We start from the raw sequence: 16,599 nt of genomic DNA on the forward strand, positions 1-16,599 counted from the left end.
AAAGTAAAACTATTATTCTCTCTGGATATAGTTTGGGAATGGGATAACACTTTGGGAATGGAAACAGTGAATTCCCAACAAAATGGAAAAATACATTTTCCATTGGCCTCTACCGGTGAGTACAACCGGATTGTACAACTGTACAGTCATTATTAACGGATGGCACAAATCTAATCCACTCCATAGAGTGCTAAAATTGTCCCACCTTAAAGATGATATCAGCTACAGTCTGCAGGCTTATCCTACCCAATAGAAACCTTTCATGGCTGTTTAACTCACTTTTGTGGATGCCATACATACCAAAACTGTAGAAAAATGACAGTTACTGTAAACCAATCTGAAGCTATTTAATTTTTTCAGCAGTACAAAATAATTACAAACAGTGAGCTATGAAATAAAAATTAAAAAAATCATTGTTAAAATAGTTATTAAAAATAAATATTTAAAATCTGTTGTCCACATGAAATCATGGATTCTTAAGTATTTATAAATACTACAAAACTAAATTAATCTGGGAAGGGCATAACAACGCTACTGAAACCAGTCATTTATTTAAAAAAAAATGTAAAAACCTGCTATCCACATAAAATCACTGACCCTTAATTATAAATACATCCAAACTTTCAATATGTGAAGAGAATACGACATTATTGAATTACACCAAACATACTCTGCACATTGGAATATTTACTGTGTATTCTATTCTCACATCATAAATTAATGTACATAGGAAAAACAGTGAAAATTCACTACATGCAATACACCTTATTGAAACAGAAGACTGTTTTTCCGATCAGTTCCAAGGTACTTTTCTCCCTAAGATGTGATTGGTGATTTTCTGTGGGGAAACGAAGATAAATGACAGATTAATTAGTATTATTTCTCTAACAATGCTATTACCTAGCATTTAACTGTTCAATACACTGTCACCGATAAGTAAATACTGATAAATCCCTTAACATATATCTTACACCAACTGTGCTTTCCCCCTTAGAGGTATAGGCAGACAAGAATGACACACTTCCCGCTGGTGGAATGGCACAAGCAGAGAACCAGAGAGGGACAAGTGCCTGTTGTTATTTCACAAGCAAATGGAGGAATAATGTGTAACTATCATTTTCCAAATAATGGTTGATATTTCAATTATGAACTCACAAACCTGTTTTGACTGACATAATGGACTTATTGTGTGATGAAAGCAACAGTTGTTACTCCACTGTTTTAGTTGCATTTGGGTAAACAAAGAAAATTAAGCATCCACCCTTCCAGAAGGCCAGATCAGAGCCTTAGTTGTCTATCACTGAATAAGATAAAACTCCCTTACTCCTCTTGTCTAACAATGCTTTGTGACTGAACATACACAAAGACACCAGAACCACTGGCAACACATGTGGCTTTGGGAACAGAACTCTCTTTTTTCAATTTCTGTAATTGTATTGTCATAACAAGGTAGACAACTGCTTACAACACAGTTAATAAATCAAGTAATTGTGTGTGCGAACAGGTTTACCACTGATGATGGGGTTTTATTCAATATCTATTCTGTATTATTATTCTTTTCTGATTCAATGAAAGGCTGTCCCTTATTGTGAGGCTGTTTCAGACAACTGTTACCCTTTGCCCAAGTACACAGCATTTCTTCCCCACATTTTAGTAGAAAAACTTCTACTATTTCTGAAAGTTCAAGTCTCTCTCACTCTCTTTCCTTCCACATCTCTCTCGGGATACTAAGTCTCTTCTCTTTGAGCATCCAGTGGGTCTTATGTCTCCCAGTTTATGATCTCTGGTATTAGGTGAACAAACTTCACAGATAAAAGTACCACACCTTTGTGCTGATTCAGTCAGCAGGTTGTGGTATCTCTGAAGCACGGAGAAGTCTTACTCTGCTTTGTAAAGTGCAGTGTAAATGTACAGGATTATCTATATGATCTATCAATAGAGAGAACTGATATGCCCGTTAGCAGATTTGACCTATTAGACAACAGACAAAGCAGATGCACACAAATACATGAACCAATTCATTACAGTATAATAATTCTTATACTATATAGTCATTACAGCATAATGGAAGACTTTGTAAGCAAAAGAACGATCATCATCCATCTCGGTATGGAATCTGCCCCTGAATACTGCACACCTCCTGCCCTATTCCATCCTGCAATCTCAAAATACTTGCACAATTACTGAAGAACAGCCCTGACTGGAATAAATTACATTTGCCATGTGCAGCTGCACAGTACATGGCACTGGTGCCAGTGGTTATGCCTTGCTGTTTTCTAATTGGCAGTTTTGTAGGAAGCTGGTAGAGTTAAAAGTCTATCTATCAGATGGTCTCTGACTACCCTGGACTCAAAAAGTTGCCGCAGACTGAACTGACCTCTGGTCCCAAAGATGAATGATAAGAAGTTTAATGACCTCTCCCTTAAAAATGAAAAAAGCTGTTTAAAAGTCACTGGTGCGAGGCACCAAGAAGGTGAAAAATCAGATGAACAGATTCACTAAAGCAGCAAGTGGGAATATCAGCTCTGAGAAGTTTATTATATGCCTATATGCTCTGGAAACAACATTCTTCCTTTCCAGCTGGTGTAATGACATCTAGTGGCCAATATCTTACTTACAGCCTCCCTCCCCTCACCCTTAAAGTGACATCTAATCTCAAAAACTGGCTCATTTGTTTCTGATTTTTAATGCATGCATGGACACTCAGATCTTTAAAAGGGAAAATATGTAATCAAATTAATTTGTCCAACTCCTGTGGGATTTTTTTCCTGCTACCCAACTCTGATTCATCAGCAGAGCAACATCCATCCTGTGCCCTGAATGAGACAGGGAGCCCGTGGAAAAAGCAGTAAGTGATCATGTAATTAAAGACTGTATCATAACACATACACAGAAGAGGGTCCAATTAAGGCTACATAGTCAACCTGGAATTCCCCCCCAGTTCCAGTCTCCTTGCCCAGCCACTCCCAGTCTCACCTAACCCAACTCCTATTTTCTCCTTTTTCCATGTGCCAGCCTCCAGTTCCAGTCTCCCTCTACACACTCAATGCTCCTTGTTTCAACCTACTGACCCAGCAGGTCTGGCACGTGTCCCGTCTGCATTCAAATCAGACAGCTTCCTCCTCCAGGCTTTCTGGGCCAGGAAGGGCGTCATCACTGAGAACACAGCAGATAGGGTCCCTGCTCTGTTACTGCAGCCACAACCCAGCTCTGACAGAGTCTACAGCAGCTCAGAGCTGCAATGCAGAGGAAATTCCTGTTCAGCCACAGGCTGTAAGGTCCGGCTTCCTTCTTCATATGGGAAGTTTCCATTTTAAATGGCAAAATTCAGTATCTTCCATCAGCGTTTGAAGTGTTGTAGTAGCTGGGAAGGTCCCAGAATATTTGTCCAGTAAGAGGAGGTTACTCACCTGTGCAGTAACTGACGTTCTTCGAGATGAGTGTCCCTGTGGGTGCTCCATTCCAGGTGTTGGTGCGTCCCTGTGCCTTCACTCGGAGATTTTGACAGCAGTACTCGTACTGGTCACGCACACGCAGAGCCTGTCCCACGGGCTGAGTGTGCCTTAATAGTACACGTGCCCGACTGGTCTCCTCAGTTCCTTCTCTACAACGGAGGCTACCCCAACTCCGAAGCAGAGGGGAGGAGGGTGGGTAGTGGAGCACCCACAGAGACACTCATCTCAAAGAAGGTCAGTTACTGCAAAGGTGAGTAACCGCCTCTTCTTCAAGAGATGTTCCTGTGGGTGCTCCACTCCAGGTGACTTAAAAACAGTGTATCTCAAGGAGGTAGGGACTTTGCATCTGGAAGAAATGCGGTAGATAGTACAGCTCTGCCCAATCGTGTATCAGTGAGAGGGCCTTGAGTAAGGGCATAATGCTTAACAAATATGTGTTCGGAAGTCCAAGTGGCCGCTTTACAGATGTCAGCCAGAGGAATTCTGTGGAGAAAAGCCACAGAGGTAGCTACAGATCTAGTGGAGTGAGTCCTGATGCAGGCTGGAGGAATTGTCTCCTTTAATTGATAGCACAGGTGGATACAAGCAGAGATCCAACTGGAAAGTCTCTGGGTGGAAATAGGTGTCCCCTTGGATTGTTCTGCAATGGAGACAAAGAGTCTGGAAGAGTTCCTAAAGGGTCTGGTTCTATCCAAATAAAAGGACAGAGCCCTGCATACATCCAATGTATGTATTGTGGATTCAAAGGAGTTTGCATGCGGTTTAGGAAAGAAGGTTGGTAGGTGTATAGGTTCGTTAATGTGGAATGACCAATGTACCTTTGGAAGAAATTTGGTGTGTAGTAACCTTGTCCTTAAAAAATATTGTGTCGGGTGGGTCCACCATGAGAGCCATTATTTCTCCTGCCCGTCTGGCGAGGTGATTACCACTAAGAATGCTGTTTTCATAGAGAGGTGTAAGAGGGAGCAAGTGGCTAGGGACTCGAAAAGTTGTTGCGTTAAACAGGTTAACACTAAGTGAAGGTCCCACGGAGGGGTAGGAGGTTTAATGTCCGGGTATAGGGATTGGAGCCCTTTAAGAACGTGCTTGGTGATTGGATGAGCAAAAACAAAAGTACCATCAATCTTGTTGTGAAAGGTTGTAATAGCAGCTAAGTGGACTTTGATGGAGCGGAAAGAAAAGCCGGATTGCTTCAGGTGTAATAGGTAAACAAGTGTGGCCGGAAAGAGGTGCAGAAGTGGAAAGAATTTGGTTGTTCGAGCACCAGATGCAAGAAGTGAGGTTCTTACCCACGAAAGCTTATGCTCCCAATACTTCTGTTAGTCTCAAAAGTGCCACAGGACCCTCTGTTGCTTTTTACAGATTCAGACTAACACGGCTACCCCTCTGATAGTGTGTGAACCGTTTCCACTTTTGGAGATATGTGGTGCAAGTAGACTGAGTTCTGCTATGTAAGAGTACTCTTTGAACCTGTTCAGAACATGCTAGTTCGCTTTGTGAGAACCATGGAGGAACCAAGCTTTGAGGTGAACCATGGACAGGTTGGGGTGAAGAAATCGGCCGTGTTGTGCAATAGGAGGTTTGGAGTGAGAGCCAATGAAATTGGTGGACAAATTGACATTCTGGTGAGGAACAGATACCATGGTTGTCTGGGCCAGGACGAGGCAATCAAAATTACCGTGGCACAATTTGCTCATATCTTTGTCAGAACTCTGTATTGGGGGGAAAGCATACATTAAGTAATGAGCCCATGAGATCAGGAATGCATCTCCTAATGAATGTTTGCCCAATCCCGCTCTGGAGCAAAATTCAGGACATTTCTTGTTCTTCACAGTTGCGAAGAGGTCCAGGGTTGGACAGCCCCAAAGACTGAATATATTGCATATGATCGTGTCGTTTATCTCCCACTCATGATCCCAGGGAAAATGTCTGCTTATCTCGTCTGCGGTGGTATTCAGGGCCCCGGGAAGATAGGCTGCTGATATCCCGATCTTGTTTGTGAGGCACCAATTCCAGAGCTTCATGGCTTCTGTGCAAAGCAAGTGAGATCGAGTCCCTCCCTGCCTGTTGACATAGAATGTGCATGCAGTGTTGTCTGTCATTAGCCGAACATGTTGGTTCCAAATGAATGGGAGGAAGTGACGGCAGGCATTGCATATGGCTCGCAGTTCTAGGACGTTTATGTGTAGGGAGGTTTCGGTGGAAGACCATAGTCCCTAGGCTGTGTGGCGGGACATGTGTGCTCCCCATCCCGTGAGGGATGCATCGATAGTCATTATGAGTGATGGAGAGTCCTGGAGAAAAGGGACTCCTGAGCAGAGGTTGGAGGGAACTGTCCACCATCGGAGGGAGTCTTTGATGGATAGAGGCTTGTTTAGAACGTGTACATTTGGTCTGTAAACTGTGGCCAACCAAGCTTGGAAGCACTTCATGTATAGGTGTGCATTTTTGACCATGAAAGTACATGAGGCCATGTGGCCTAAGTTGCAGGCAGTCTCGTGCAGTGATCTGGGGACTGTTGCGAAGTTTTGTAACCCGGAGTTTTATGGTGTCGAAACGATCGAGCCGGAAAGAGGCTATTCCTGTTCAGGAATGAACTCCAGTCATTGGGTAGGAGATAAGGTGGATTTGTTTTTGTTTATTTGTAGGCCAAGGGAAAGGAAGCAAGCGACGGTAAGCAGCATGGATCGAAGAGCTTCATTGAGCATTGAGGCTTTGAGGAGACAATTGTTGAGGTAAGGAAATATTATAACCCCCGTTTCCTGAGGTGGGCAGTAACCATGGCTAGGAGTTTGGAGAAAACTCGGGGGGGGGAGGGGGGCAGATAGGCCGAAGGACAACACTCTGTATTGAAAATGTGTCGAACCGAGGGTAAAATGAAGAAAACGCCTGTGGGCTGAGTGAATAGTCACGTGAAAATAGGAATCCTGTAGGTCAAGGGCTGAAAATCAATCGCCCTGCTCCAACGCTGGGATTATGGTGGTGAAGATAACCATTTTGAACTTTTGATTTTTCATAAATTTGTTTAGCCACCTGAGGTCAAGGATTGGTCGCCATCCCCCGGTTTTCTTTTCTGTTAAGAAGTAATGGGAATACAAATCTTTCCCTCCATGTTGTTTGGGCATGATTTACACTGCCCCCAGTTGGAGGAGATGTTGTACTTCTTGGAGGAGCAGTTGCTCGTGAGAGGGGACCCTGAAGAGGGACAGGGAGGGTGGGTGGGTGGGTGGCGGGGAAAGGAAAGGGAGAGAATAGCCAATTGTGACAACCTCTAAAGCCCACTTCTCTGTGGAAATATTTCGCCATTGATGGGAGAATGGGCGTAGGCCGTGACCAAAAATAGGGGCAGGCGGTGTAAGCACTGAAGTGGGAATATTGTTTTCTATACCATAGACCAAGACTTCAAATTTGCTTATTGGTTGGAGAGGGTTGAGACGCTGCCGAGGAGTTGGGACAGTGGCGTTGGTATCTGGGTCTCTGGCGTCGCTGTTGCTCGTGAGATCTATGGAATTGCTGGGTGTATGTGGGGTAGCATGGTCGCTGGTAAGGCTGGGATCTATATTGTCGCCTTCTGGTCATAGGGGTTTGAATTCCTAGAGACAGGAGAGTTACCCTGGAGTCCTTCATGGAGTGGAGTATGTCATTCATAGTGGAGGCAAATAGTTTGTCACTGTTGAAGGGGAAATCCTCAATGGTACTCTGGACCTCCCGGGGAAAGGAAGAGAACAAGAGCCGTGACCCTCGGCGCATCACAACTGCTGTCACAGTGGACTGTGCCACAGTACTGGCCACATCAAGGGCAGCTTGAAAAGCAGCGCAGGAGAGGATTTGTCCCTCGGAAACTATGGCTGTAAATTGTTGTTTCTTTTCTTATGGAATGTGATCAATAAAGTCCGTGAATTTATTGCAATTTTTGTGGTCGTATTTTCCAAGAACGGCTGTATAATTAGCAATGCAAAATTGCAACATGGAAGAAGCATATACCTTACCTCCGAGCAGGTCTAATCGCTTACTGTCCTTGTCGGAAGGGGTAGAGCAGGGAAACTGATGTTTGTTCTTTTGGTTAACTGCATCTACTATCAGCGAGTTTAGCGCTGGGTGAGTAAAAAGGAATTCCGAGCTCATGAATTCCGGTTCGCTCCCTTACAGGTAGGCAGGCTTGCAGCCCGAGTTTGCCAAATGGCCTTGGCAGGTTCTAAAAGGGCTGCGTTGATAGGTAATGCAATTCTAGAAAAAGAGGGCTGCAGGATGTCGGTTAGCTCAAGCTGCTGTTCAGGAACTTCCTCCAGGTTAATTCGTAGCTCATTGGCAACTCTTTAAAAGAAGTCTTGAAATTTTGAGAAGTTGTCCGAAGTTGTCAGGGGAGGAGGAAGCAATGCTTCATCAGGCGGAACAAATGGTTCTACCGGGTTAGAGGCAGGCCGTGCTTGCTTTTGCGGTTGTGACAGGGCTGCCTGGTGTCTGGAGTCAGTGGCAGGGTCGTCAGCTGGTGGTACCGAGCAGGTCTCACGCCTGGCTGCAGTGGTATAACAAGTGTGGTCCCAAGTATAAGGAGCCCATGGAACCCAATATTGCCACTGTGGTGGGAAGCGCATGGGTGGTGCCATCCAGGGGTTCACGCACCATGGGGCAGGACCCTCGGAGTAGGACGAGGTAACTTTTCTATGATCTCTCTTGATTGGGGTCTGTGGACGGAAGATCTGATAAGGTGAAAATTCTCCCTGCAGCCAAGATTCCTCATCACTGGAGGAAAGCTGTGCGGATCTTGCCTGAGTGTCTGGAGAGAAGTACGTGTTAAGTAGCGGTGACTGCAAGATACGTGACACCAGCAGATCCCTTGACTGTGTCAACTGTGGTGCCACAGTGCCTCTGTGAGGGGAGGGCTGCGCAAGAGGAATTTGTTGTGAGGAGGGATTCCTCTGCACCGGTGTCCTGAGCGTTCATTCTGTCATTGTCAGCTAGCTCAAAGGCTGACGGTGCCAGGAAAGTGAGAGGAGCCTGCAGGGGGTCAGACAGGCTAGTATGCATCGGCACCGCTTTCATTGCAGTGCTGAACGGTGCCATATGAGAGGCAAGCAACTAAAAGCCTGAAGCCTTGACACCGGAGGATAGCGCGACCACTGCAGCTGGAGGAGCCCAGCGCATCAAAGGTATTCAGCTTGGGGAGCACTGAAAGGGAAGCAGTACCCGGCGAAGTCTTGTCCCTGCGAATACCCTTTGCGGGTGAGAGAGACCGATTTTTTTTGAAGTTTTCTTTTGTCTCTTTGAAGCGGGGGAGCTGTGGTGTACAGCAGAGTCGGAGCCCAGGTCTGAGGCTGGTCCGAGAGATTTTTGCGGCAGGAGTAGTTTTAACTGCAGCTCCCTGTCTTTGCGTGCCCTGGATTTCATCCTGCTGCAGTGGGCACATTTTGGGGGGTTTGGGACTCCCCCGAACATTTAATACATTTAGAGTGGCCATCTGAAAGAGGGATGGCATCATTACAGTTAGAGCAGCGCTTAAAACCTGGAGAGCCTGGCATGTCGGAAGCAGCTGCGCTGACAGAAACAAAAAAGTGTTTTGGGTTTTTTTTGTTTTGTTTTAAAGAGAAGAGAAGGGGAAAGGAGCATCTAACTATTACTGGTAAGCTAAACTAAGAGGGAAAGGAGTTGAATAAAGGAGAAAAGAAATTCTCTAACCAGTCTGCTGAGCTCCGTCTCAGGCCAGGGATGGTAGAGAAGGAACTGAGGAGACCAGTCGGGCATGTGTACTATTAAAGCACACTCAGCGTGTGAGGCAGGCTCTGCACGTGCGTGGCCGGTACGAGTACTGCTGTCAAAATCTCCGAGCGAAGGCGCAGAGACGCACCAACACCTGGAATGGAGAGCCCACAGGGACAACTCTCGAAGAAGAAAAGCTATTACCTCATTTACCTTTTGTCTCTCATATCCTGGGACCAACATGGTTACAACAACATACATGATATATAATTTATGCACATATACATAAATTAAAGTAGTTAATCCATCTTTCGTATTGAGGGATGTGAAAAATCACCTTAGTTTTGCAATCCTAGTGGTTTATGCCATCTCCAGCGCCAATCCATGGAATTAGTTTCTTTACATTATGAACGGATATCAATAGCATGTTAACAACAACAGCTAAACAATTCAGTCTGCAGTTATTCTGCGCAGCCACAGCAGAAAATAAAGATATACTGTATTTATTGCAATGAATCACCGTTCCTCTGAACCAACGACACGTGCAGGTCTGAAATGTCCTGCTTTGCACCATCCATCTCTCTCTCTCATGTCTCCTGCTAACTATACTACTTCAATCTCAACTCCAGAAAGTGTTTATTAACATTGTAAGACTTCACTGTACTTTACATTCAGCAGTGGATATGACCATTAATAAAAATCACATCCCTCTCTCTTTGAATTGTGTCATTCTGTTCTGTGCTGACTTTAGCCCTTAAGAGTGTAAGCTCTTGGCCATTTACCATTTGCATAGCAGGGTGTACATTTAAGACATTAATAAAAATAAGATTTATTACAGAACCTTGTTGTAGTCGTATAAAATTTAATCATTATTATGGTTCAGTATTTACTGTCCTAAGACAGAAAATCAAACATATCCAAAATATTCTTTATGAAGCACCTTTCAGACTAGTAAAATATTCTGAAGGTGGCCAGCAAAAAGGATAGTACCAAAATCCAGTAACTTAAACAACATGCATCCATCAGAAAGGTTAAGAGGGCATTCAGAATGGTACCACATTTAAACAAATAAACAAACCTTAACCATAACCTTATTTTTAGACATTGATCTCTGTTGTGGCTGGCCATCTCCTGCTTTGGTGTGATGCCCCAGCATGCAATGGGCCATTACACCAAAACTTGGAACATGTTGAAGTACGGAGACATGAGCCCAGTTTGCAATTGTAGTGTATATCCGAAGGGACTGTTTACTATACATTGTATGCAGTATTGTTGTAACAGTGTTGGTCTCAGAATGGGACCACATCCTGAAAGAAATCTTTCCTGGACCCACTCTTCTGGCCTTCAGACAACTCCCCAACATCATCATAAGAAGCAAGCTCTTCACAGACGAGAGACACATCACAAAGTGGCACCTGACCCTGCGAGAACAACAGATGCAAAACATACCTCCCCTGCTATGATGATCAACACCCTCCAGAACTCACCTTTCAAGATCAATGGGTCCTACATATGCCTATCACAACATGTGGTGTACTTCATCCAGTGCACTAAATGCCCCAATAACAACTAAGTGGGTGAAACCAATCACCGTGCTCTCAAATGAACTCTCACAGAAAACTGATAAATGAAATCCCATATCCCCTGTGGGCGAACACTTTTCACAGAGCAATCATAGAATATCAGGGTTGGAAGGGACCTCAGGAGGTCATCTAGTCCAACCCCCTGCTCAAAGCAAGAGCACTCCCCAACTAAATCATCCCAGCCAGGGCTTTGTCAAGCCGGGCCTTAACAACCTTTAAGGAAGGAGATTCCACCACCGCCCTAGGGAACCCATTCCAGTGCTTCACCACCCTCCTAGTGAAAAAGGTTTTCCTAATATCCAACCTAAACCTCCCCCACTGCAACTTGAGACCATTATTCCTTGTTCTGTCATCTGGTACCACTGAGAACAGTCTAGAGCCATCCACTTTGGAACCCCCTTTCAGGTAGTTGAAAGCAGCTATCAAATCCCCCCTCATTCTTCTCTTCTGCAGACTAAACAATCCCAGTTCCCTCAGCCTCTCGTCGTAAGTCATGTGCTCCAGCCCCCTAATCATTTTTGTTGCTCTCCGCTGGACTCTTTCCAATTTTTCCACATCCTTCTTGTCGTGTGGGGCCCAAAACTGGACACAGTACTCCAGATGAGGCCTCACCAATGCTGAATAGAGGGGAATGATCATGTCCCTCGATCTGCTGGCAATGCTCCTACTTATACTGTCCAAAATGCTGTTAGCCTTCTTGGCAACAAGGGCACACTGTTGACTCATATCCAGCTTCTTGCCCACTGTAACCCCTAGGTCCTTTTCTGCAGAACTGCTGCCTAGCCACGCAGTCCCTAGTCTGTAGCAGTGCATGGGATTCTTCTGTCCTAAGTGCAGGACTCTGCACTTGTCCTTGTTAAACATCAACAGATTTCTTTTGGCCCAAGATATTGAACAAAACTAGCAACAGGACCGATCCTTGGGGCACTCCGTTTGATACCGACTGCCAACTAGACATCGAGCCGTTGATCACTATCCATTGAGCCCGATGATCTAGCCAGCTTTCTATCCACCTTATAGTCCATTCATCCAGCCCATACTACTTTAGCTTGCTGGCAAGAATACTTTGGGAGACTGTATCATTCTATATCTGATCTCTCTGTCCTCATCCTCAAAGGAAACCACCACAAAACCTTCAAAAGACAAGCCTGGGATGTTAAATTCATAACTTTGCTAGACACTAAAAATCATGGACTGAACTGAGACACTGGATTTATCATTTATTACAACAATCTATAATCCACTAAACATCCGCTCAACTCCCCCGCCCGCCCATGATTGGAGAGGTGTTAACAAGCCACTTCACCTTGAATGGTCCCTTGAAATATGTGTTAACTACCTTTGCTAAACAATCTGTTCCATCTTGTATTTAGCTGTGACACTGGATACATTTCCCAGACCTGAGGAAGAGCTCTGTGTAAACTCGAAAGCTTCTCTCGCTCACCAACAGAAGTTGGTCCAATGAAAGCTATTACCTCACCCACTTTGTCTCTATTATACGATGGATTATTCCCTGAAACTAGTGTTCTCTGAAGACTGATTTATAGGGTGAGGGTGTTAAGGAAGTGAGAAGCTGAGCCAGTTTTGATAAGAAAGTCTGGGACTTCAGTGTTGTGACATCAATTGAAGGTCACAAGCAGCAATTTCTATTTTTTATTAAGTCACAATGTAAGAACTAAATTATGGATGTCTAGAACACTGATATAAAAGTGATAAATTGTCAGTCCGAGAGATACGTTTATTAAGAGAATTTATGGAGCACTTCTGTGGTATAAACATTTTTAAATCATGTCACAGTACATTATATATAATTGCAATTGCCTTGTTATACATCACTAGATGCCATGACCCAGAAAAACACCCTCTCTCCACTGAATATAATGTAGTAACATGTACCGTGTCACAATGAACTCAGACTAGTCTCTACAGCATATTGGTCCACTCCATTAAACCACCAGGCAATCTCTGCTAAAGAGAAAGATCACTAGTATTGGAATGGTAAGAGTGCTGCACAGAGTAAAAGAGAGGTGCATTAACATAGATGTGTCTAGGGAACTGTGCATGATGTATTGGAATAACAGAGACTTGGTGGGATAACTCACATGACTGGAGTATTGTCATGGATGGATATAAACTGTTCAGGAAGGACAGGCAGAGCAGAAAAGGTGGGGGAGTTGCATTGTATATAAGAGAGCAGTATGACTGCTCAAAGCTCCAGTACGAAACTACAGAAAAACCTGAGAGTCTCTGGATAAAGCTGAGAAGTGTGAGCAACAAGGGTGATGTCGTGGTTGGAGTCTGCTATAGACCACCAGACCAGGGAGATGAGGTGGACAAGGCTTTCTTCCGGCAACTAGCAGAAGTTGCTAGATCGCAGGCCCTGGTTCTCATGGGAGACTTCAATCACCCTGATATCTGCTGGGAGAGCAATACAGCGGTGCATATACAATCCAGGAAGTTTTTGGAAAGTGTAGGGGACAATTTCCTGGTGCAAGTGCTGGAGGAACCAACTAGGGGCAGAGCGCTTCTTGACCTTCTGCTCACAAACAGGGAAGAATTCGTAGGGGAAGCAAAAGTGGATGGGAACCTGGGAGTCAGTGACCATGAGATGGTTGAGTTCAGGATCCTGACACAAGGAAGAAAGGCGAGCAGCAGAATACGGACCCTGGACTTCAGAAAAGCAGACTTTGATTCCCTCAGGGAACTGATGGGCAGGATCCCCTGGGAGAATAACATAAGGGGGAAAGGAGACCAGGAGAGCTGGCTGTATTTTAAAGAATCCTTATTGAGGTTGCAGGAACAAACCATCCCGATGTGTAGAAAGAATAGTAAATATGGTAGGCGACCAGTTTGGCTTAACAGTGAAATCCTTGCTGATCTTAAACACAAAAAAGAAGCTTACAAGAAGTGGAAGATTAGATAAATGACCAGGGAGAGAGTATAAAAATATTGCTCAGGCATGCAGGAGTGAAATCAGGAAAACCAAATCACACTTGGAGTTGCAGCTAGCAAGAGATGTTAAGAGTAACAAGAAGGGTTTCTTCAGGTATGTTAGCAACAACAAGAAGGTCAAGGAAAGTGTGGGCCCCTTACTGAATGAGGGAGGCAACCTAGTGACAGAGAATGTGGAAAAAGCTAATGTACTCAATACTTTTTTTTGCCTCTGTCTTCACAAACAAGGTCAGCTCCCAGACAGCTGTACTGGGCAGCACAGCATGGGGAGGAGGTGACCAGCCCTCTGTGGAGAAAGAAGTGGTTCAGGACTATTTAGAAAAACTGGATGTGCACAAGTCCATGGGGCCGGATGCGCTGCATCCGAGGGTGCTAAAGGAGTTGGTGGATATGATTGCAGAGCCATTAGCCATTATCTTTGAAAACTCATGGCAATCGGGGGAGGTCCTGGATGACTGGAAAAAGGCTAATGTAGTGCCCATCTTTAAAAAAGGGAAGGAGGAGGATCCAGGGAACTACAGGCCAGTCAGCCTCACCTCAGTCCCTGGAAAAAATCATTGAGCAGGTTCTCAAGGAATCAATTCTGAAGCACTTAGAGGAGAGGAAAGTGATCAGGAACAGTCAGCATGGATTCACCAAGGGAAAGTCATGCCTGACTAACCTAATTGCCTTCTATGACGAGGTAACGGGCTCTGTGGATGAGGGGAAAGCAGTGGACGTGTTATTCCTTGACTTTAGCAAATATTTTGATATGGTCTCCCACAGTATTCTTGCCAGCAAGTTAAAGAAGTATGGGCTGGAAGAATGGACTGTAAGGTGCATAGAAAGCTGGCTAGATCATCGGGCTCAACAGGTAGTGATCAATGGCTCCATGTCTAGTTGGCAGCCGGTATCAAGCGGAGTGCCCCAAGGTTCGAACCTGGTGCTGGTTTTGTTCAATATCTTCATTAATGATGACTGCACCCTCAGAAAGTTTGCAAATGATACTAAACTGGTAGGAGTGGTAGATACGCTGGAGGGTAGCAATAGGATACAGAAGGACCTAGACAAATTAGAGGATTGGGCCAAAAGAAACCTGATGAGGTTTAACAAGGACAAGGGCAAAGTCCTGCACTTAGGATGGAAGAATCCCATGCACTGCTACAGACTAGGAAACGAATGGTTAGGCAGCAGTTCTGCAGAAAAGGACACAGGGGTTACAGTGGACAAGAAGCTGGATATGAGTCGACAGTGTGCCTTTATTGCCAAGAAGGCTAATGGCATTTTGGGCTGTATAAGTAGGGGCATTGCCAGCAGATCAAGGGACGTGATCATTCCCCTCTATTCGACATTGGTGAGGCCTCATCTGGAGTACTGTATCCAGTTTTGGGCCCTACATTACAAGAAGGATGTGGAAAAATTGGAAAGAGTCCATCGGAGGACAACAAAAATGATTAGGGGGCTAGAGCACATGACTTATGAGAAGAGGCTGAGGGAACTGAGATTGTTTAGTCTGCAGAAGAGAAGAATGAGGGGGGGATTTGATAGCTGCTTTCAACTACCTGAAGGGGGGTTCCAAAGAGGATGGCTCTAGACTGTTCTCAATGGTACCAGATGACAGAACAAGGAGTAATGGTCTCAAGTTGCAGTGGGGGAGGGCTAGGTTGGATATTAGGAAAACCTGTTTCACTAGGAGGGTGAAGCAGCACTGGAATGGGTTACCTAGGGAGGTGGTGGAATCTCCTTCCTTAGAGGTTTTTAAGGTCAGGCTTGACAAAGCCCTGGCTGGGATGATTTAGTTGGGGAGTGGTCCTACTTTGAGCAGGGGGTTGGAGTAGATGACCTCCTGAGGTCCCTTCCAACCCTAATCTTCTATGATTCTATCTTTTACTCTAGCTGCCTCTAAGTCACAACTTAATTGCATAAGGAATTCTGAGTATTAATCTTTAGTACATTAACATTAGCCAACCTGCCAGCTAAATGAATACTTAAGAATCTACTGTCCAGTCTCCAGAGGGTTAACAAGTCATCTTTTCAAAGTCCTCCCAAATCCTACAACCAAAGCTATAACAAGGACAGTGATTCCTTATTAAACTTGTCAAACATGCTTTGCAAATCCCACTGTGAATTCTGAAAGCTCTTGTGTTTATAATATACACCAGGGCTAAACACCAGAATTCAAAGACGTTATCATTGGAACACTTTCAGTATGCCCACCAGAATCGCTCTGTTCTGTCTTCAGGGATTGAGGCAAGGCCTTTCTAGTCATATTTATTTGGGACCATTTTTCCTCCCTTTTTAAGAGACTTTCTTTTTCGTTTTTATGTATTGAGTGTGCACGTTTGGGTAGAAAGCAGAGCAGAGCAGAGGTTGGTCTGTTGAAGTGTGGCTAAGTTGGGTCACTGCAGCCTAGTTTAAATGTTATATATATTCTGTACAGCATCCACATACAGAGATGCATACTATAGAAAATATATAAATATAATAGAATCATATAAATGTAGGGTTAGGAAGGGACCTTGAGAAGTCATCTAGTCCATGCCCCCTGATGCTGAGGCAGGACCAAGTAAACCTAGATCATCTCTGACAGATATTTGTTTAACTCGTTCTTAAAAACCTTCAATGACAGGGGTTCCACAACCTCCCTTGGTAACCTATTCCAGTTATCCTTATAAAGTTTTTCTTAATATCTGACCTAAATCTCTCTTGCTGCAAACTAAGCTGATTACATGGAGAACAACTGATCACCACATTCTTTACAACTGTCCTTAACATATTTGACGACTTAACAGGTCCCCTCTCAGTCTTCTCTAGAGGGGGGAGGGATAGCTCAGTGGTTTGAGCATTGGCCTGCTAAACCCAGGGTTGTGAGTTCAATCCTTGAGGGGGCCACTTGGGGATCTGGGGCAAAAATCAGTACTTGGTCCTGCTAG

At 44.5% G+C, this 16,599-nt stretch overlaps 1 protein-coding gene across 4 annotated transcripts in view; it reads right to left on the minus strand.

Annotated features, from left to right (window-relative positions):
• Positions 1–322: 322 nt before the first annotated feature.
• The window catches only part of ALMS1 (ALMS1 centrosome and basal body associated protein), a 128,204-nt gene continuing 111,927 nt past the window's right edge, over positions 323–16,599 (minus strand). For all 4 annotated transcript variants that reach the window (XM_034771021.1, XM_034771019.1, XM_034771018.1 and 1 more), the window contains one exon: positions 323–838. In XM_034771021.1, coding sequence (XP_034626912.1) covers positions 794–838 — 45 coding nt within the window. In that variant the 3' untranslated portion in view covers positions 323–793. The remainder of the gene's footprint in view (positions 839–16,599) is intronic.

The sequence above is a fragment of the Trachemys scripta genome, chromosome 5, assembly GCF_013100865.1.
Source record: "Trachemys scripta elegans isolate TJP31775 chromosome 5, CAS_Tse_1.0, whole genome shotgun sequence".
Taxonomy (NCBI): domain Eukaryota; kingdom Metazoa; phylum Chordata; order Testudines; family Emydidae; genus Trachemys; species Trachemys scripta.